Here is a 23,401-nt window from a genome sequence, read left to right on the forward strand (position 1 = left end):
TATATTTCAAAATCTCAGCATCAAAGTACAATGTTCTTGAAAAAAACGGTCTAATGATGTATTTAGGCACAGATAACTTCAAGGAACTAGAACATCACTCCTCAAATAGCAAGAGATTAATTTAGAATCTTTCAAGTTAAGAAAGACCCACGTGTGATTTTCTACTCCTTTCGGTTTGTGGTAGATTAGTCCTAGTGCATACTAGTTGAGAAGAGAAACATTTTAATTTGCTAGTATGCTTCCCTTGTCTTTTGCAGATCTCTGAGGAAGGTTTATAGTGCCTGTTTTATTATTGTGTTAGTAAATTTATTTTCCCTGGGTACCGTTAACGCAAGGCAGGCATTAGAGTTGCATAATGTGATTTATCGAGATGTGCCACAACCAGGTGCCCTGAGCTATTTTAAAATAAGTTTGAGGGCCTTTAAAAGGCATAGATTATGTCCTGCTTTCTTTGAGGGTTTTGTTAGGTTATCAAGTTAGGAGTGGACAGGCATAATTCATCTATTGATTGCTCAGAAGGTGAATTGGAGTGGTGTTGGGTCTCTTCCAAGAGGCAAGGGTCATTGATAAGGAGTTTGCTAGTTGTGTATAATGTATATTGTTTGTTTCCTGATCGCCGTATCATCCCATTTTGCGGTTTTGAGTGTTCTTTATGCTTCCTGTATAATCTTCCATGTTGAATATCACTCTCATGAAAAAAAACAAGGTAAGTCTTGTCAGAGGTTCCTCTCATGTTTTTGGCCAAGGAGGAGCAGTCTTGGGCCAATGAAGTACTGCCTGCCACATGGAGGGGGCAAGAAGTGGAAGAAGGATCAAAATACATCTCCATCAATGTAATTGACTTCAAACTCATCATGGTGTGGGGCTACTTCAGCTTGTAGATGGCATGCCTGTCAGGGATAGGCAGGCACTGTAAAATGTAATCTCAGCCACAACAATATTTCATCTGATTAGCCCAAGAATGATTTAATACTTCCTCAATGTGCAAGCACTGTAGGCTTGGACATAATAATCTGTTCAAGGAGAATATTATTTGGGCCTTCCAGAAACTCTTTACAAAACCCCACGTCTCCATTTTTGCAGTAAGGTAAAACCGGGAGAAGAGGAATGCAGGTGAATACTCTGCACATTGCCAGACATGAGGCATGCTATCCATTTATGTGGATGATATAAAGAGAATGCCCAGAAAGAACAGAGAACCAAATGTCAGAGATCAGCAACCCAGTGCAGAAGTCCATCAGTGCAAATACGTTTATCAGACAATCTTCACTCGTTCTCTACAACTCTTGACAATAGTTCAGTAGACACTAAGGCTGGATTCTTTTAGAGTGGAAACAAGTAAGAGGCTGCAGCACAGACTTCTACTACAGTCTGGATTGCATTATACTATGGTGTTCCCATGATAAATCAGTGGGTCCACTGCAGACCAGATGTTTGATAACGATTCTCTAAACAGATGCCAACAATGTAGTGTAGTGTGCAAGATCAGTCGTATGTCTGGTTTATCAAGCTGCCGTTGTGGGCAGCTTGATACATTGTTCAATTAGCTGCAGAAAGTCTAAAATGCCCCCCACCAAGTGTAAAGTGTGCACAGTTTTTAGCACTGTTGGGGCAACTATCTGAGGCCACATAAGAGGTTGCAAAGACATAATGGTGAGAGCGATATTCAAGTCCTATTATTGGTGTATTTCTACTATAATTGCTCCTCTGTGAAGGGTAATGTGATATAAAATATGTTTGAAGACCTTAATGTGTAGAAACAATATGAGAGAACAGGTTATTTGGCAATGCTCAATAATTTTGGCAAATTGATTTATATCTGCTCTAACCTGCATATCATGAGCTACAGTACCCTTCTCTATTTACTCCTGAGCTTCTCTGGCCTCTTCATATGCCAAACATTGATTGTCCAAAGAGTCTACTAACTTGCCATTGTAGAGATGTGAATTTGAACCCAGAATAACCTAATATGTAGAATATTAAGAAAAACATACAAAGTTTGATGTGGAAATTCTAAATTCTTGAGTTTAGCACAAACCATCCACCCATGCTTAGCACTCAACAACGGAGGCTTGCTAAGAAAGATGGACTTCTGTGACACAACATTTTTATTTTTTTACTTGAATTCACTTTCCATTTCCAGGATTATAGTACATTTGATAATGCACACAGAATCAAAGATCCTTTCAAACTGGGTCCACAATGAACAATTGTGGTAGGGCCACACAAACTTATTGTAACACTTTAAATTACTTATATCAATTCACCTGCACAAAGTGGCTTTTCAGGATTTTCCATTCGACAACTTGAAGTTTTAGGTCAAATATGACTACATTACACTTCACACTATCCTTCCACATTACCCTATAAGCACCAAGAGCTCTTCAGGCATTAGATGTGCTGTCAACTCTGCTTTCCACTGTTCTTCTGTCCCACTCACTTCTTTCCCTCCTTGGATTTGTGCAGGATACTTTCCTTTAATAATTTTAGTTTTACCCACCTCTACCCCAATTCCAATCAGTCTGCAGCACAGATACCAGACTATTATCCCTAGACATATTGAATAAAACCTGTGGATAAGTAGCATAAAGAGTGTGGGCCTCATTTCATGTTTGGCAGTAAATTGGCAATAAAACCACCATGTTACCACCAACATTGTTTATTGCCCTGATTACATTTAAAGTTCCAATCACTTGCTCCGTTGCATTACCACAGGATTACAAGCGATGATATGGCAATGTTAATGATCAATTTTGAAATCCCTAGAAATCACTGGGGATTTTTGGTGGATTCAATGCAAGTGGTATTCTGCACAGTAACTCTAGAGAGATATAAAGTGTACAATCTTCCCCCAGATAGATTGTCCACTTTACCTCCAAAGATGTAATGTTTCAGTAACGGGGAGGTTAAATAATTGCAGCAACTTTACTTTAACACACCTCCTTACTCGTAATGCAGACCTTTGTCTGTTGCATCCATTCATACTGCAATATGCATGAACAATAACCTACCGGACACAGCACTCATACCATCTCTGCTCTCAAGCCACACTGAAGGATCCCATAGCATTGTTTTATATATTTGTTGAAGACCCAGATTTCTTTTTGAGATATTGCATAGGAGAACAATGACCCTTTATTTATGGCTTTTTAACTTTTTTCTGGGATTTTTGACTCCTTGAAAATACATACTTTTTCAATATGCCTGATCATGCACACATCATAAGAAAAACATACATGTATTTTAGTACAGTAAAGGGTAGACCGTGCAGTGCTTACTACATAAGTCACAGAAGTAATGTTGACGATCAAAAAAAAGGTTCCTTACCTGGTCAGAGGCTGGTGCAGCGCAACCAGCGAAGCATGTACAGTGACAGAGATGACGGACAGATGAAAATAGTCAAACATGACAGGAACATGGTGGTGCAGGCCTCTCCTCGGGTGAAAGTGAAGACCTAACGTGCGAGTGCTTATCAAGGGCATTGCAGGGACATCTTTGAGCCTGAAAGAAAGGTAAACCATTGTCAGTGAAGATAGTGGTTGCGAAGTTTGTTTTTTGTTTGTCTTTGTGCAAACTGACAGATATATCTCGACCCAGGAGGTCAAAGCCCCAAGTGCGTCAATGGGTACCATGTTTTGCATTTTGAGGGAAGAGAATCTTACAACTCCTATCAAGTTGGAAAATAGTCCATAAAATAAAGCTATATGAGAAAGCCAATGTTGCAAACCAGAGGTGGGACATAGTCTGCTATTCTCTTAAGTGACTCTGCTGTTGGACAATACAAGCATGACAATTAATGGTAAGATAAGTTCAAGCTAATTTTTAAAATATATTTCTAATGTGGGATGTATCAACCCACTCATCCAAGCCCTGCAACATCACTGTGCATTGCTGGCAGCAGAAACATCATAATGGCCGCCGGAAAGCATGCTGCTCGCCAGAAATCACCAGAAAGTGCACAGTGAAAACCTGAAAAATAGGCCACCATCTACTTTGGGCCTTTGTCAGTAGTGAGCACAGGAGATCACTGCCAAAAACCACCATTGGGTTACCCACAAAATAGCCTGAAACCACTTGGAAATAGCAAAGCTGATTGAAAAAGTAACACAGAGCCGTTTGAAAATCCGTTTTCTTGATTGTCAAAAATGTGCTAAAATCATGGCTTATAAAACCACCAAAAAGATCCAACCTTCTTGTTGGGTGTTCCACATTACTCTAGAGCAAGAATCCACATCAATACAATATCAGCAAGAATCATATGCTATCAGAGCAAAATCCCCTTTTGAAGAAACTGATGGAAATACAGCTGTCAAAAATGGGTGCAGTACCGTTACTCGCCTCTACCAAGAAGCCGGCATTTCAAAACCATTTGTGTAAACTTCTACATTTAACTCAAACTATGCCAAAAGAAGAGCATTCCATCAAAATGCCACATAAGAGTGCCACTCCGTGATTTGATGTTGAAAAAGACTCAATTTAAAGATATGTTGCTTATTTTAAGTTTATAAATATATTTTTTTTACAAGGAACTATGTTACAATTGATCAGAAAGTAACCTGATGCAGTTAAAACTCCAAAAGGCTTGCTTCCCCTGAGAACCCTTCACACCTTTTCCCTGGACAAAGGAAGCTTCCCCGGGCCAAGAGATTGACAGGCTAGTGTGAACAGAAACTAGCACGAGGAACCCTGGCCTGTTGCTCTCAGTCAAGACAATGGATTCTTTGGATTGAATAGGAATATGCTAAATTTGGGTGTAACTGTCAACAAAGTGTTGGCAGGAAACAAGACATGTGACCATCTGACTCAGCCCAGCTCTACGGGCGGACCAGAATGAGATGTGAATTGAATTGAAAGCAAATGTATGTTTTATAAAAATGCTTATAACAAAGTGCACTGAACTAACAAAAATGTAAAACTTTGAGATTGTGAAATTGAAAAATTCACTGACAGTTTAAGACGAAGCTGGACTCTGTGCGATGTTCTGAGACTAAACCCCGGAATTTATTCAAACTGTATCTGCAGTGTTTTTGCTATGAACCTAAGAAATTACAGTAATATGCTCAGAGAGGATATGCATGCATGTATCAAATTTGGTGCAAAATCAATTTTGGGAAACCCACGAAAAGTGCGAATAAGTGGTCATTTCTGAACCCAAGCTCGTAGAAACATGGGACTTGAACAGAAAGGCACCTCAAGCAATCTGCCATGCAATTTAGGTAGCATTATCAAGTGTGTATATTGTAAATATGGGTTTTATGAAAAATCAGATATGCTGTACAGACACAAAGGGGAGTGTTTTCTCCTAAGCCATAAACATGACACCGGGTGACACGCTGATCCTTTCTCCAGTCAGGAGAAAGGAAATCCTTTGACCAATCCAATCCTTAGAGGGTTGGGCATAGGGAATCAGCCTCGCCAACCTCTCTGAAAACACATAAATATGGACTGCTAGGACAGATAGGACACACTCTTTTCCACTATTCAACTATTCTTGGTGAAGCACCCTGACGGAAGACTCCAGACTCCAGATAGATCCAGAGACCAGACTCTAGAACCACACTCTAGAACCTTGAAGCAGAGAGGCCTAATCCAAAAGCTGAACTCTTCTCAGCAGGCCTGGAGAATCTAGCAACCTGATTCTAACCCCTAAACTGCCAAGGGGCTCTCACATCCAACAGCCAGGTTGTGCTGTTTTGCTATTCTAGCCTAGAACCCTGTGCTAGAACCAAGGTCCAGACCCAGAAAGCAGAGCTGTCTCCAGAACCTGTCAGATCCAGTTCAAGAGGCCACCCAGACCGCCGTGCAGTGCTGGCAGCAGAACCCAGAGGGCCTGAGACCTGTCCGTTGGCAAGAGAACCCAGCCAAACCCTTGACCAGATCTTTGATTTTCCTGCAGCTTCCCTTTTAAGTGGTAGACTTCCTGGCCTTTCCTGATCAAGAGCATGCCTCTGTGCCACCAGGTCGTCCCTCTGCCTTTGAAGGGCACCAGCTTTCTGGCACTCTTCCTCAAATTCTGCCTGGGTATCCAGGTCTTTTAAAATCAATGTATTGCTCTCTGCCTTCACTCTATCTAGGTGGCTTTGCAGGGTGGCTACCTGCTCTGTGCATGCCCTGTTGAAGTCCAGTTGTTGCTCCAGCTTTTTCTGGCTCTGCAGTAGGGAGTCCAAACCTTGTTGATACTTGTTCTGCAAGGTCAGAATTCTGGTATCCTGGTCTGCCCTTTCCTGTTGTAGAATACACATATCCTCTTTGATTTTAACCAAATACTGCCTACTATCATTTTCTGACTCCTGGCTCCTCTGCAACCTCTGCTCAGAAGAGTCCAGATCAGATTGGGCCTTCTCTAATGCTATCAGTTGCCTATTTGCCAGATCTTGGCCTTCAGCACATTTGTCCTGTACGGCTCCCATATATAAATATAAATATGCCGCTATCCTGACAATCTTGTCATGCTCATCCCTGGCCTTAGGGGCCATATATAGTTCACTCAGGGCCACGTGTAAGGGACCCTGATCTTTCCAGATGTCTAACCCAGTTGCAGTGACCTGGTGAGTGATTACCTGCAACCACACATTCTGGTCCTGCTCAGTCCACACACCTCTCGCAAATAGCTTTTGTAAAAGGTGCTCTCTAGCTACCTTGATGTCTACCAATGTCACCATTCTGGAAATTGATTTCCTTCCTGACTTACACAAGTTTATTATTTTATTTTGCAAAACAGACCGTTTCCTGAGAGCGTTCCTTTTTAAGGGGTGCTTTTACAGTGTAACACAGCGTAGTAGCCCAACAGGATTTATGTATCCTGTCAGTTAGCACACTGTATTAAGCTGCACAAGTGGTAGATCTAATCCAGAAGTCCCGTCTACCGAGCCCCCAATCTGTAAGTGACTTCAATCCAGCACTCCAACTAAATCAATGCCTAGTCAATGGAAGCCCTTATTTATATATTTTTATGTCATAGTTCTTTAAATCTGGATGATGAACCCTTATATAACGCCCCTCTCTTTGAATCCCCCTGACCTCACTGAGCCAAGAAGTAGGTTTGCTTTGCAGATTAAAAGGTTTATTTGAAGAATTAAACAATATATATATCACACTTTTATGAACGAAATAATATCGGTATAGCTCACTTATGAATATGAACGGTAATCAGCAATGTGTAATATTACAGTGTCAACAATCTCTTTAATCACTAAGGAGTAGGAATAGGAAGGATACTGTATCAGAGAATACTTTATATGGATTCAAGGAAATGCAATAATGGGAAAAATGCAACACAGAAATAAACTTGATATGATTTCAATCAAAAGATAGTGTGATCACTTTTTCCCCTGTGACTACTCACTCCCCCCTACGCAATATGATGAGATAGAAATTAGGGCACACAGGTTTCAAGAATACAATCAATAATGCAGTTCAATCCCAGTTCCCCCAGCAAGCTTAGAGAAAACAGGTATGATTTTAAACACAGGCAAAAATACTTTTGAATGTGATTGCAATGAATGGAAAAATATGCTAAAATGATTTTAATTCACTAAAGGAGATTCAGGATAAGTGATAGTTACTTTGGATTGCTTCAGGTCAACACTAGCAATGATTCATGAATGATTATCAAATTGGAAACAAATTTCAGCAATTGAAAACAAGAAACAGCTATTGATGAAATGGAGCTAAATCCCGCGTGCGTAAAACGTGATTATGGAAAAACTATAAAGAATTGGAATGTCTAGATTTGTCGGAAAGCTTAGGATCTTAGCTTCAAAATGACAGCTAGATTTTGTTTCTAGGACGTGGGGTTCAAAAGTTACGGAGGTTTTTGTGAAGGTAGATTTTCAGAAATAAAGTCAAGATTTCAAAATGACAGATTGCGCTTTACAGATTTGGAATCAACAGGATGGACACAAGATTCTATAATGCAGTTCTGGACAGGTTGAAATGGATGGGATAAGATTACTTTAAACTAAGAGATGTCTATGTACAGTTCTAGACTAGATACTCACTCCTAGGCTTTTGAATGGAGTGGGACCCAGGGATTTGGTGATCTCCAAAAAGAGCATCAAAACTTGTTGGAGCACACCACAAGGGTGGAAGATGCTCTGGCAAGAAAGGAGCAGGCCAGTAGGGATGGGACTCAGGAGGTAAACCTCCTGTAGCAAAGAATGGCCCAGTACTCCAGGACAAACCAGGAAGCACAGAGAGAGAATGAGGCTCTCTGTCAGCACAACGATAGGCTCCAGCAACAGGTAGCCATGCAGGAGAGACTGATAGAGTATAGCAAGGCCTTGATTGAGGAACTTAAATCACAGGCTCTTGCATGGCAACAGGGAGCAGGGACTGATAGAGATGAGGTTCGCTGGGAAAGGGAAACACCTGATCATAACCTCAGGAGCCCTAGTACCAGAGGCCTTCATCTCTCCCAGTCCCTGGACTCTGCCACCCCCATGTCTACTTGCGCACATGAGCCCAGGGCCACGGGGATGGCAGATTACTATCCAGTCAGAAATATGGAACTCATGGACCAGTACCTCCCAGGCATGGATGGGCGGGCATCTGGGTATGGGCACCCAAGTACTGTGAAGTTTAGGGGGGAACCCCAGGAGAGTAGGCCCACTAAGGGCATCCTGAAAACCTCTGCCCAATAAGGACAGTGAGGGGGTACCCATCAAATCCTGGGAGCAAGGAGGAATCAGAAGACTCCTCTGAGCGCCCCGGGACACAGGAGACTAGGACCCCACATTCTGCCAGCCATTCCCAGGCTTGCAGAATCCGGGAAAACCTTGAAAATCAGACGGGCACCTCTGGGAGCAGTGCTTCTGAGTCAGAGGATGAATGGACCAGGGTTACCCAAACCAAGAAGGCCAATAAGGCAAAAAGGGCCTTGCTTAAAGACCCCTTAAAACAGATTAAGGCAATAAGGAGTGTCATCACACCTTATCACAAAAACGCCAACTATTCTGTGTGGGAACACATAGAGCTCTTTGAGAAAATGATGGAGACTTTCCATTTGAAAGACAGCAGTAGCTGCATTCAGTACGTAAAATGGACATTCTCCCCAGAATACTCCAGATTCTTTGCGGGGCTTGAAGGCCAAAATCATTCAAGATGGTCCACATATGGGGCGGCCATTTTAAAGCACTTTTCTGTTCATAGAAAACCTCAAGAGGCTCGCAAGGCAGCCTACAATATAAAATGTGGGGGGGATCAGGCCCCACAAGAATTTGTGCAGGAGTTGAGGCGTGCCTTTGCGCAGACTACCAAAAGGGTGCGCACAGACAGTAAAGAATTTGTTAACACTTTTTTCCATGCCTTACCCAAATACATCATGACCAAGCTAGTGAGAGATTTTCATGAGAAAAGATCACTAGACTGGGTCATTGAACAGGCCACCCAAATCTATGAGGTGCAGAAGCCCATAGAAAATAAAAAATAATGCTCAGAAAACCCACAAACGGACCAAGGTGGCAGAGGTAAAGGTTGCCCCTATTTTAGATTTGGAGATGAGGGGGCCTAAAAATCTGCCTGCACATCATAATTTGAAGCACAGAAGGCCCTCGGGCCAGTCACAGACAGGGAGTCAAGAGGTAGTCCCACAAATGGGGTCCCTCACTCCCCTGACTATGTAAGTCCCAGCTACAAGGGAAACCAACCCATCCTGGGATATGTGTGGACTCCTCCAGCCCAAGGGGGAGGGGTTCAACCAAGCACTTAACCCAGGGAACTTCCCTCCTAACTTCCCCCAGGAGGGCAGAAATTCCCCAAATCCTGGGCAGAACTTTTTCTCCAGGTACCCACAGAACTTCCAATCCCAAAATCATACATCCTTCTTTCCCCACTTCCCTGAGCCCAGACAACCTAATCCGGGAGAGGGAAGGCCAAAGGTGGAGGGGTACCCAAATCTTCCCAACCCGGGGTACTACCAGAGAAGGTACAGCTACCCTTTCCGGGATCAGCCCAGGGGAGAAAACAAAAACCCGTATCAGCCTGAGCGAGTTTCACAGTTAGAGCGCCAGGTCCAAAATATGGCACAGGATCTGGGTCACATGCTGAGGGCTCAGCAGAACCCTCAGATGAGCATGCCGGCGCAGAATGCCCCCAACTCTGGACCTGGAGCTCCAGAACAATGACGGGGCAGCACCCCGACAACCAACCTGTTCCCAGGGAGGAGGCACAAGGGGAGGGGGGTGTAAAGCCTTGGAGGAAGCTTCCTTCCCCACTTGTAAACAGCCCCTAGAAACCCAGGAAACGGAAACAAAATCTCCTGCCCCTGGAAGTCTGCCACCCAAGGAGCAGAGGGGGGGTAGGAGAAACAAAGGACCCAAACAGACCCATTTTGTGGAGGAGGTACAGATCTTCCAATTTGAAGGAGAGGGATCCTCAGAGGATCCTGGGAAAAGGATCTTCTCCTTCAGAGATGGGGGAACTCCTCCCAAAGAAAAATGGGTCCCTAGGGATTCACGTCCAGACTGGGTAGATGTGGGAACTGAGCTAGCGCCGCCCATCATCCCATCCCAGAACCAACAGCAAGAAAATCCCCTGGTTCAAACCCATCCAGGTGACTGACTCCAAAAAGGGGGGGGGGCCCAGAACCGGAACCAAGGGAACTCAAAATTTCTCCTATCTCCAGTTACCAACTTTTTCTTTCAGATTCCCAAGACTCCCCACAGAATTCTGCCCAAATCTCTTCTCTCTCAATGTCCAAAACCAGAAAATTAACCCACCAGTTGTCCAAAAATGTGCATTATCTGTGCCCCCTTGAGGAGAAGGAGGGAAGATACTATGCCCCGGTTCAAGTACAGGAGCAGGGTACAATTTTGGCACTGGTGGACACTGGATCCCAAGCTACCCTTCTGTCCAAAAAGGCCTTTGATGAACTAAATTCAGGAAGGGGGGAGAATTACCAAATTCCTCTCACATCTCTTCCTGGACAACTTCAGAACTTTGACGGGAAGGAAATTCCCGTTGAGGGGACTGCGGATTTGGACATTAAAATTGGGAGACACAAGGTAAAGCACCCGGTCATAGTTGTGATTGCAGAGGGCACCCCTTTTTTACTAGGGAATGACCTCCTGAGAAGGTTGTCACCCCTAATAGATTGCATAAACAAGGTCCTCTGGACCTAGACTAGCCGGCCCATGAATTTGAAACAGAGTGTCAACCATGTTAGTTTAAACGGCTCATGCCACATAGTTGAACAAAAATCTGATCAATTCGAATTTCACTTCCAGAATGACCAAATTCCAGATGTGACAGTAATAGCAGTAGGACAACAGACTGGTGATGGGGGGTCCTCTCTATTTCTGAAAATCAACCTTCCTTCCAGTTTGAGGTGGTATTCCAGACTAGAAGGAAAAACTCTCAAATTCTTTACCAATCCACAATCAGACATTCCCACTTCAATAGTCCAGAAAGATGTGAAATCAGCTCAGAGCCTGGCTGATATTCAGCAAATTGGAGAGCAGTTGTTCATCCCTGTTCAGTTAAATGAAGGGAAGGACTCTGTCCTCGCCCGAGTGTGTGTGAACCATGGTAAGAGCTTCATCAGCGAAGCCATGTTCCGCCAACTCCCAAAAGATCCAGCCATTCCCACATTCAAACTGATAGACAAATGGGAAATGGATTTGGAAGCACCCAATTGCAAACATCTCCTGCCAAGCAGGTGTATGCTCAAAATCTGCATTGACAACAAGAGCATAGTTCATAATTGTTGGGTCGTGCGAGACGTCACCTCCGCATTTTACTTAGGCAGTGATATTCTCAATCGCTTTGCAATTAGTTTGGACCTAATAAACTTCAAAGCTTGGTCCCGATTAGCGGATAATCCCATGGGCTTTGACGATCCAGAGAAAGCATTTAGGTCAGCTCAATTGCTACCTTACGCAGTTGAAATTCAGATTGTAGAGGAAGTCACCATCCCAGAAAGGACCCGACAATTCTCCCTGGAAGTGAAAGTTAAAAGAGGACAGCAATTGAAAAACCCTGATGCTTACATTCATTTAAATGCTTCTCTCCAACAGGAAGGGTTGGGGGTAAACCCAACACCATTAGTCAATATAGAACATGACACCATTCCAATAGAGGTGGATAACAGCGACTTTAAGAGTATCACTCCAGCCACAGGCACCATTATTGGAATGGCAGTTGATGACCGACATTTTTCCATTGATCTACAAAATTAATTGTTAGGACCAATCCCCAAGGACTGTTTTGACAGTGAAAGTGATGACAGCACTACAACAGATAGGATCTTTACCCGGCATGGGGGGAACTTCCTGGTGTACACTTCCTACCCTTATGGCAAGGAAGATGTGACTTGTGACTTCAGAAGGGATGAGGTGATTTTCCAGGTCCATGTGGTCTGCCTTTCCCACCTGAAGCCACCAGTCCAAATCAGCACTCTGACCAGGGACTTCTCCACCCAGCTGGAGGAGGCAGCTGAGATAGCAAAACCACAAGTCTTTCCAGGCTTCAGGCAGATGGTTGAAGAGAGAGTCAACCTAGCTGATGCCTGTGTGACTCTGGAGCAGAAGCAAAAGTTGAAAAAATGTTCTTGGATTTTCAAGATCTCTTTGCGGTGGACTCATATGACTGTGGTCGCACCGACATCCACACAACCACAATTCCCACAGACCTTGGTATGTCTCCAGTGTTTGTAAGCAATATTGCTTGCCTCTTGCATCAATGGAGTCCCTTACTGAAATCATGAAGAACCTTGAGTCCCGTGGGATAATCCGTCCAGTCCACAGCACCTTCAATAATCCGGTGCAGGGGATATTGAAGCCAAACGGCCAGTGGAGATTCTGCACCGACCTCAGGGAGCTCAACAAACGGGTCCATACTTCCCGATGGCCTCTTCCCTACATTGACCAAGGGCTGGCTCAGATCCAGGGGTCACAGGTATTCACTGCAATGGACCTGACCAATGGATACTGGACTGTGCCTGTCAATAGGGAGGACCAATGAAAGCTGGATATTGCCTTTTGCGGCCAGCAGTACACATGGACCCGGACTCCATTCGGATACCTCAAATCCGGCAATGAGTTCAACATTTTTCTGCATAAGGTCATGCCCGACCTGGGTGAGAGGGGTAACCTGGCCTATGTAGATGATGTCCTCATCAAAATCTTAACTGTGGAGGAACACATAATGGAGATCCGTTATGTTCTGACACAGTTGACCGCTGCCGGAGCAAAACTTTCCTTTCAGAAAGCACAGAGGTGTAGAATCCGTGTTAACTTCTTGGGGCAGTATATTACTCCTCAGGGTCTCTGTCCCCAGGAAAAGAAGGTGGAAGCACTCCAGAAACTGAAGGACCCCACAACTCTGCGGGAACTAAGGAGCTCCTTGGACTGACTAATTACAGTAGAAATTTCATTGAGGGCTACGCAGAGATCACTAGATCCCTGATTCATCTTTTGAAGTGGGGGTCAAGTGTTAATGGGGTCCAGAACAATCTGAGGCAGTAAGGCAACTCAAAAGAAGCCTCTCACAAGCGCCTTGCCTAGCTTACCCTGTCAGAAACAATGAGTTCTTCTTGGAGACAGGGTTCTCTAATACATGCTTGACTGCAGTCTTATACCAAAAGCATGACAAGGTCAATAAAGTAATCTCCTATGCGAGTAAAACTTTATCCTCTGTGGAGGAAAAATTCAACGATTGTGAGAAGAAACTCCTGGCAACGGTGTGGGCATTGAAGAATTACCCCCCGTTTATCCAGGGGGAGCACATCATAGTGGAGACTCCACACCAGCCTCTGCAATATCGCCAAAGTGACAGAATCCGGGCTGGAAATGTGAGAAATTCCTGAATTACTTCATGGATTCTGCCAATGCAAGGCTTTCCTGTGGAGATCAAATATGGCCAAAACAAGAAGAGTCCCCTCGTGCAAGGTCTTGCTGGCTTGCATGATAGTACCAGAGTAAACTTTCTCGAGGACGAAAGTCTAAAAATCAAGGACAACATGGAGGCATACCTCGAGTCCCCACACAAAGTCTTTGAAGAAGACAAGTGTGAGGGAATGCCCACTGCCTATGTGGATGGATGCTCTTACCATGTTGACAACAACGGGTAAAAAGAACTTGTGGCCGGCGTAGGGAATGCATGGGTGAATGAGTCCCCAGAACCCTCCGCTGGGTACAAGATTGGTCCCTGAAGTAGTCAAGTGGCAGAGTTGATGGCTGTGCATCAAGCCATCTGCACTGCTGTCCAACATCAACTCCACAAACTGGTCATAATCACAGATTCAGATTATGTACGGAACGGGTTCATGGAGCACCTGGTTAATTGGAAAACCAGAGGCATGCTATGTGCGAATAACAAACCCTTGAAACTTAGGAAGTTAATTCAAAATATTGATGATCTGGTCACCTCGAATGGGATGACCATCTACTGGAAAAAGATCAAGGGTCATTCCAAAGTAGAGGGACCAGACAAAACTGGAAATGACTTAGCTGATCAGCTGGCCAAAACCGGAGCCATCCAAGGGGATTTTATAGAGATAGAGTCCCTGTTGGGGGATATTCAGGTCACTGCTATCACTAGGTCCCAGACAAATGCTCACAATGATCTTTCAACTGCACAATGGAGTAAGGAGACCCCAGATGCTGATTTGATTACGGCTCAGAAGGGGGATCCAATAATTGGTAAGTTTTATCAACACATTGAGGACCCTGAAAACTTTCCCCTGGCAGATACTGATTACATTGGGAAAGAGGACCTCAGAGTGTTGATGAAATGTCCAAAAATGTTCTGAATCCAAGACGGTTTGTTGGTGAGGAAATCCCTAGCTGGCCATGATCAGTGGGTGGTTCCTACCTCATTCCGAAGCCTGATGTTAAGTCACGCCCATGATGCGGCCACAGCCGGTCATAGGGAGTTTCATACAACACTTGAAATCTTAAGAGAGGTTGCATACTGGCCACACATGGGGCAGGACCTCAACCAATACTTGAAGGGGTGTCTTGTGTGTGCACAATTTCAGCCAACATCCCTCACACACCGTGCGCCTCTCCAATAGAGGGGGATGACACTGCCATGGTCAGATTTGCAAGTAGATTTCATTGTGCCCGTGATTCGCTCCACTAGGGGGAATAAGTACATGTTGACTGTGACATGCTTATTTACTAAATGGGTGGAATGTCTCCCGCCCCAAAATGCAAGGCAGAAACAGCAGCTTCCCTGATGATCAATCACATCTTTTCACGTTTTGGACTACCCTAAAGGATTGAGTCAGACAGAGGTAGCCATTTCACCAGCGAAGTAATGACAAAGATGTGGGAGATACTTGGGGTTAAAAGGAAGCTACACATTGCTTACCGGCTAGCCTCAAGTGGTGCAGTGGAACGTTACAACAAAACCATTGTGAGCATATTAAAAAAGTTTGTGGCAGATTCTGGGCCAAGGTGGGATATCCGATTATCTCTTGTCCTAATGGCCATCAGATCTACCCCTTCATCTGCAACTAAAATGTCACCGTTTGAGCTGATGACTGGACGCAGGATGGTGCTTCCCCAGCATTAGATCTACAGGACCCAAGAGCAGACATTGATCAATGCCTCCACAACTCATGAGTATGATGAAAATTTAAGAAAACACCTTCAACATGCTTTTGCCTATGCTCAGCGAAATCTAGAAAGATCAGCCGACAGTATGAAGACCCAATATGACTTAAAGACTACCAGGAAAGAATACAATGTAGGAGACTGGGTTTATCTATACAATTTCCAAAGGAACCAGGCCAAACAGCAGAAATTTCTGCCTACCAGGAAGGGACCTTTTGAAATTGTAGACAAGATCTCACCAGTCGCCTACAAGATCTGCATCCCTAAAGGCAGGTTGGCAGAGGGGGAAGACAAGTGGGTGCATATTAATCAGCTGAAGTGTTGCCATCCTAGGTACACTCTGCAGCAACTGGAGGAGTCTTCTGGAACCCCAGTGGGGGCCACTCCAGATCCATAACATTCCAACCCTAAAATATTCCCTATATATTCTATAAAATACAATAATGCAAATGTCTCCTGATTTACCAAATGTATATGTCCGCCCCACTACATTAGTAGTGGTGGGGAAATGTCTACGAATATGTTATTGCTTTGTCATCCTAGGAGAGGTAACCTATAGTTGACTGAGACTGACCAAGGAGGACGACCCGGGACCGGGAGCAAAGATCCGAGGGGCCCGGGGTATCGCTCAATACTCCCATCAGGAATGGCGAGGAGAACCGATCGATCCACCCCTGATGTAGGAAAAGACCATGAACGTTGCCATTTGTGTAATCCAGAGAGATGAGGCTTACATCCCAGTCTTGCGAAGTTCCATTGATGGAAGTTCAACGGCCATTGCAAGAGGGGGGCTTGTGGGATGAATCAACCCACTCATCCAAGCCCTGCAACATCTCTGTGCATTGCTGGCAGCAGAAATATCATAATGGCCGCCTGAAAGCATGCTGCTCGCCAGAAATCACCAGAAAGTGTGCAGTGAAAACCTGAAAAATAGGCCACCATCTACTTTGGGCCTATGTCTGTCAGGGGTTTTGACCCATGTTCGAGTTATTATGCTGCAACATTTGGTGCCGTGGGCTCAGAAAATCCAAGATGACCGAAAAGCCCACATTTGCGCCAGAATCCAGGAAAACCGCACAGTTTTTGCGCACACCAAAATGGTCGCCTGACCTGCCACACACCAGTGTGAGCATGATGGGGCAGAAGCACCATGAGTGAAACGTGGTGCCAAAGGAAAAAACAGCAGTGCCTGTTAGCTCAGAAAGCGCTTTGAAATCACCTTTGTTTCTCTGAAATGCGAGCTAAAAATGCCTATTTTAAACATTGCAAGATATTCAAAAATCTCACTGAACACCAGCAGACATTTGGCAGAATGAAATCTTGTGTGCATACAAAATCTGGAAAAGAAAGAGCCTAAAATAATGTTCATAATGAAACTGGCTGAGCTGTGGATGTCAGCAGCTTAAGTTAAATTGGACTGAAAGCCACTAAAATCTAAATGTTTAAAATAAATGAGTGACCTACTGTTGAGTGTCACATAGGTGGCAACTGTTTAAAGGTCATAGTTTTGAACTTAGAATCAGCGTTCTAGCTGCATTTGTAAAACATTTAAGTTTGATTTGAATGAAGAAAACTGGAACAAAAGTGACATTTAGCTGAAGCCGGGTGTGAAGAGATTGAATTCTGCCTGGCAACTACCCCCGACAGGAGTTGAAACTTGCCCCGCACTGCATTCCAGGCCTGGCTGCCTTCTGCTGTTCCCACCAAAAGGAGATGACACCTCCCTGATTGAATCAGGGGAGGAGCACCTGGGAGCAGGGAAACAGAACAATGAGCCTTCCTTGGCTCAGGCAAATGCTAAATTAGGGGGGGTCCTAAATGGCTTCCTCTTGAGAGAAACTGGGAGGGGCAGTGCCTCTGTGAGCAACTTGATTCGGAGGAAGTGGACAAACCAGAAATTCCACCATGTGCTTTGGGAAACCACACCCCTCTGGGCCAGAGCATAATTTTAAAAAGATGGATAATTCATAGTATGGACTTGTCAAAATTATATAATTAATATCATTATTCTTGTGATTTTTCTGTGCACATTTTAAGAGGTGTTAGGACTCTGTGGTATGTTCTGGGGGGTAGTAGCGGAAAATAAGGTATTACTCTGAATGTCTGTATGATAAAAATCTGACACTTTATCATCTGATGGCCATATTTGCATGTTTGTGTAAATTCTGGAAAAGTTTAGAGGTTGTGTTCTTGATGAAAAGTGAAGAATTCTGTCATAAATGGACACAATATCTTACAAAGACAGGGATCGGATGGTTTGGAGCTACAGAAAATATGTTAACTGGACATATAATATTAGAAAAATGGTACATAGATAAATATGTATTTGGATCAAACATAGATTTGGGTACAAATTGACAAGGGGAGTGTTCTTTCTGTATGCCATAAAATTAATGCCTGATGACACTACATTCCTTCCCCCAATCAAGGGAGAGAGGAGAGCTTGGCCAATGATAAGATGTGAGGGGCAGGCTTAGTTATGCCCACACACACACCCATTTGCAAAACACATAAAAAGAGACTGCTTGGACAGGCAAGACATTCATTTTCCATTTTCTTGCGGAGCATTTTGCCGGACCACACAACATCTAGAAGGAACATCCAGAACTTAGACTCCAGATAGACTACAGAACTTAAAGCCACGGCCTAACCGACAAGCTGAGAACTCTTCTCAGCAGGCCTTCAGAATCCAGCAATCTAACCAAACTATTCTATAGCCGGGCGAGCTGTTGGATTCTTTGCCAAGAACTTTTGCCAGAACCGGTAGCAGACCCAGAAAGCAGTGCTGTATACAGAGAGACCAGAACCAGAGAGACCCAGACCAGACCGCTGTGAAATGCAGAGCAGAGCTGACCCTGAGAGCTGTTACTTCAGAACCACCCGCCAGGAGTCCAGTCCAAACCTTCTGACCAGACCCTGACGGCCTATTTCAAATTCATAGTGTGAGTACTCAGCCAGAACTGTGCAAAACCAATCTCTTAGCTTAAAATAATCTGATTCAAAACATTTGAACCTGTCCAGAACTGCATCATAGGAATCGTGTGTTCATTCTCAGATTTTAAACCTGTAAAAGGGTCATTTTGCCATTTTTAATCATTATTTCATTTCTGAAAAACTGCCTTCAGAAACTTGTCCGTATCTTTGGAATCGTAGGTGCTAGGAACGAGATTTAATGTTAACTTGAAAGCTAAGATTCTAATATTTCCAACAAGACTGTCTATTCCTTATAGTTATTCTGTAATCGTGTTCGACGCATTCAGAAAAATTGCTGCGAATTGAAAAATTAGCTCCTGTCAAAGATAGCCTCTTTTGCTTGAACTGCTAAAATTCGTTTTCAACCTGATAACCATCCCTGAATCATTGGTAGGACTGACCAACTGGAAATTTGTATTGCATTTTGTATCCCTGAGAATTGTGTGCTCTCCTTCCATCTCCTTATCTTGCATAGGGGGAGGGAATTGTCAAAGAAAAAGTGATCATATTATCTTTTGTTGAAATCATATCAAGTTAATTATTGTGCTGCATTTTTCCCTCATTGCTTTTCCTTGAAACCATAAAAGTATTTTCTGCTACATTATCCTTCCTCTACTAACTCCTCATTGATTGTAAAGAAATGTGCTAGGGTCAGATTATCTATTGTTGATCAACATTATATTCATAAGTGTGCTATCAATTATTAATTTATTCATAAAAGTGTGATATATATATTTTGTTTACTTTCTCAATAAACCTTTTAAATTGCAAAACAAACCAACTTCTTGGCTCAGTGAGATCAGGGGGATTCATAGAGAGGGGTGTTATACAAGGGTTTATCATACAGGGTATAACTTGCTATAAAAATATATAAATAAGGGCTTCCCTTGAGCAATCCCAGACAAGGCACTGACTTAGTGGGAGTGCTTGATTGGAGTCACTTAACATGTCAGTAGTGAGCACAGGAGATCACTGCCAAAAAACACCATTGGGTTACGCACAAAGTAGCCTGAAACCACTTGGAAATAGCAATGCCGATTGAAAAAGAAACACAGAGCCGTTTGAAAATCTGTTTTCTTGATTGTCAAAAATGTGCTAAAATCATGGCTCATAAAACCACCAAAAAGATCCAACCTTCTTGTTGGGTGTTCCACATTACCATACAGCAAGAATCCACATCAATACAATATCAGCAAGAATCATATGCTATCAGAGCAAAATCCCCTTTTAAAGATACTGATGGAAAGTGGGTGCAGTACCGTTACTCGCCTCTACCAAGAAGCCGGCGTTTTAAAACCATTTGTGTAAACTTCTACATTGAACTCAAACTATGCCAAAAGAAGAGAATTTCATCAAAATGCCACATAAGAGTGCCACTCAATGATTTCATGTTGAAAAAGACTTGATTTAAAGATATGTTGCTTCTTTTAAGTTTATAAATGTATTTTTTTTACAAGGAACTATGTTACAATTGATCATAACGTGACCTGATGCAGTTAAAACTCCAAAAGGTTTGCTTCCCCTGAGAACCCTTCACACCTTTTCCCTGGACAAAGGAAGCTTCCCCTGCCCTAGGCCAAGAGATTGATAGGCTGGTGTGAACATGAACTAACAAGAGGCACCCTCGCCTGTTGCTCTCAGTCAAGACAATGGATTCTTTGGATTGAATAGGAATATGCTAAATTTGGGTGTAACTGTCAACAAAGTGTTGGCAGGAAACAAGACATGTGACCATCTGACTCAGCCCAGCTCTAGGGGCGGACCAGACTGAGATGTGAATTGAATTCAAAGCAAATGTATGTTTTATAAAAATGCTTATAACAAAGTGTACTGAACTGACAAAAATGTAAAACTTTGAGATTGTAAAATTGAAAAATTCACTCACAGTTTAAGACGAAGCTGGACTCTGTGCGATGTTCTGAGACTAAACCCCAGAATTTATTCATATTGTAGCTGCAGTATTTTTGCTTTGAACCTAAGAAATTACAGTAATATGCTCAGAGAGGATATGCATGCATGTTTCAAATTTGGTGCAGAACCAATATTGGGATACCCACCAAAAGCGCGAATAAGTGGTCATTTCTGAACCCAAGCTCATAGAAACATGGGACTTGAACAGAAATGCACCTCAAGCAATCTGTCATACAATTTAGGTAGCATTAACAAGTGTGTATATTGTAAATATGGGTTTTATGAAAAATCAGATATGCTGTACAGACACAAAGGGGAGTGTTTTCACCTAAGCCATAAACATGACACCGGGTGACACGCCGATCCTTTCTCCAGTCAGGGGAAAGGAAATCTTTTGGCCAATACAATCCTTAGAGGGTTGGGCATAGAGAATCAGCCTCCCCACCCACTTTGAAAATACATAAATAAGGACTGCAATATCAGATAGGACACACTCTTTTCCACTATTTAACTATTTTTGGTGAAGCACCCTGACGGAAGACTCTAGGCTCCAGATAGATCCAGAGACCAGACTTTAGAACCAAACTCTAGAACCTTGAAGCAGAGAGGCCTAATCCAAAAGCTGAACTCTTCCCAGCAGGCCTGCAGAATCTAGCAACCTGATTCTAACCCCTAAACTGCCAAGGGGCTTTCACACCCAACAGCCGGGCTGTGCTGTTTTGCTATTCTAACCTAGAACCCTGTGCTAGAACCAAGGTCCAGACCCAGAAAGCAGAGCTGTCTCCAGAACCCGTCAGATCCAGTTCAAGAGGCCACCCAGACCACTGTGCAGTGCTGAGAGCAGAACCAAGACGGCCTGAGACCTGTCCGGTGGCGAGAGAACCCAGCCAAACCCTTGACCAGATCTTTGACGAGGCCCACTCCATTCTAAAGCCCAGGAGTGAGTATCTAGTCTAGAACTGTACATAGTCATCTCTTAGTTGAAAGTAATCTTATCCCATCCATTTCAACCTGTCCAGAACTGCATTATAGAATCGTGTGTCCATCCTGTTGATTCCAAATCTGTAAAGCGCAATCTGTCATTTTGAAATCTTGACTTTATTTCTGAAAATCCACCTTCACGAAAACCTCCGTAACATTTGAACCGCACGTCCCAGAACCGAAATGTAGCTGTCATTTTGAAGCTAAGATCCTAAGCTTTCCAACAAATTATAGTTTTTCTGTAATGGTGTTTAGCTCCATTTCACCACTTGTAAAAATAGCTGTTTCTTGTTTTCAACTGCTGTAATTCATTTCCAATCCGATAATCATTCATGAATCATTGCTAGTGTTGACCTGAACCGATCCAAAGTAACTAACACTTGTTCTGAATCTCCTTTAGTGAATTAAAATCATTTTAGCATATGTTCCCCTTAATTGCAATCACATTCATAAGTATTTTTGCCTGTGTTTAAAATCATAACTGTTTTCTCTAAGCTTGCTGGGGAAACTGGGATTGAACTGCATTTTTGATTGTATTGTATTGAAACCTGTGTGCCCTCATTTCTATCTCTTCATATTGCATAGGGGGGAGTGAGTAGTCATAGGGGAAAAGTGATCACATTATCTTTTGATTGAAATCATATCAAGTTTATTTCTTTGTTACATTTTTCCCATTATTGCATTTCCTTGAATCCATATAAAGTATTCTCTGATACAGTATCCTTCCTATTCCTACTCCTTACTGATTAAAGAGATTGCTGAGACTGTAATATTACCCATTGCTGATTACTGTTCATATTCATAAGTGTGCTATACCGATATTATTTTGTTCATAAAAGTGTGATATATATATATATTGTTTAATTCTTCAAATAAACCTTTTAATTTGCAAAACAAACCTACTTCTTGGCTCAGTGAGGTCAGGGGGATTCAAAGAGACGAGTGTTATATAAGGGTTCATCATCCAGATTTAAAGAACTTTGACATAAAAATATATAAATAAGGACTTCCATTGGTCATCCCAGACTAGGCATTGACTTAGTTGGAGTGCTGGATTGAAGTCACTTACACTAAGTAGAGAAATACATCATCTATACCCCAATTATTTCCAATGACGAATATGGATTTTTGATTTGTCTTTACCAGGTATTACCTGCAAACCTAGAGTCATGATCCCACGACTCATAAACTCAATGTTTCTGAACACAGTTGTATAACAGCTTTTGTGATTTTTCCATTACGTCACTGAATTTTAAGCTGTTTCCACGAAGGAACAGCCCATCTCAAAATGGTTCTGATAGTAAAGAGATCAACCAGATTATATGAATCCTCAATCTTGTTTTAGGACACTGACAATAATAATGTACATATTAAAAGAAGAACATGCTACAGATCAAACCATTACTATACACTCTGGCTATATTCACCATGGAAGAAGCTGTTTGCTTTGGCCATTGTTACTTTTCTATGACAGTCTTTATCAAAAACATAATTTGTACATTTACAAAAACGCTGTGAAACTCACTTTGCTCTTCTTTTTAGGTTATTAAATTAGATGTCATTAGACTGTGAAGGGGGTATCAGAGGCGATATACACTAGCTTCTCTTCCGATCACTTTAAATCTGTAATAGAACCATTTATTCTAATTAAAGTGGTCTTTAATACGCGTTTTCGCTAGCGCGGGCGGGGTACGTGTATTCTGAGGGGTGCACATGGACTTTCACACGCGTTTTCGCTAGCGCGGGCGGGGTATGTGTATTCCGGGGGTGCGCATGGAATTTCACACACGTTTTCGCTAGTGCAGGCGGGGTACGTTTATTCCGGGGGTGTGCGTGGACTTTCACACGCAATTTCACTAGCGCGGGCAGGGTACGTATATTCTGGGGTTGCGCGTGGACTTTAATACGCGATTTCACTAGCACGGGTGGGGTACATGTATTCCGGGGGTGCACATGGACTTTCACACTTGATTTGGCAG

General features: G+C 43.0%; 1 protein-coding gene across 4 annotated transcripts in view; it reads right to left on the reverse strand.

Moving 5' to 3' along the window:
- Positions 1–23,401, reverse strand: part of FAM135B (family with sequence similarity 135 member B) — a 1,878,784-nt gene that overhangs the window by 543,923 nt on the left and 1,311,460 nt on the right. For all 4 annotated transcript variants that reach the window (XM_069621672.1, XM_069621675.1, XM_069621673.1 and 1 more), the window contains one exon: positions 3,328–3,501. In XM_069621672.1, the coding sequence (XP_069477773.1) occupies positions 3,328–3,501 (174 nt within the window). The remainder of the gene's footprint in view (positions 1–3,327; positions 3,502–23,401) is intronic.

Source organism: Ambystoma mexicanum, chromosome 5q (assembly GCF_040938575.1).
Source record: "Ambystoma mexicanum isolate Mex_15411 chromosome 5q, UKY_AmexF1_1, whole genome shotgun sequence".
NCBI lineage: Eukaryota > Metazoa > Chordata > Amphibia > Caudata > Ambystomatidae > Ambystoma > Ambystoma mexicanum.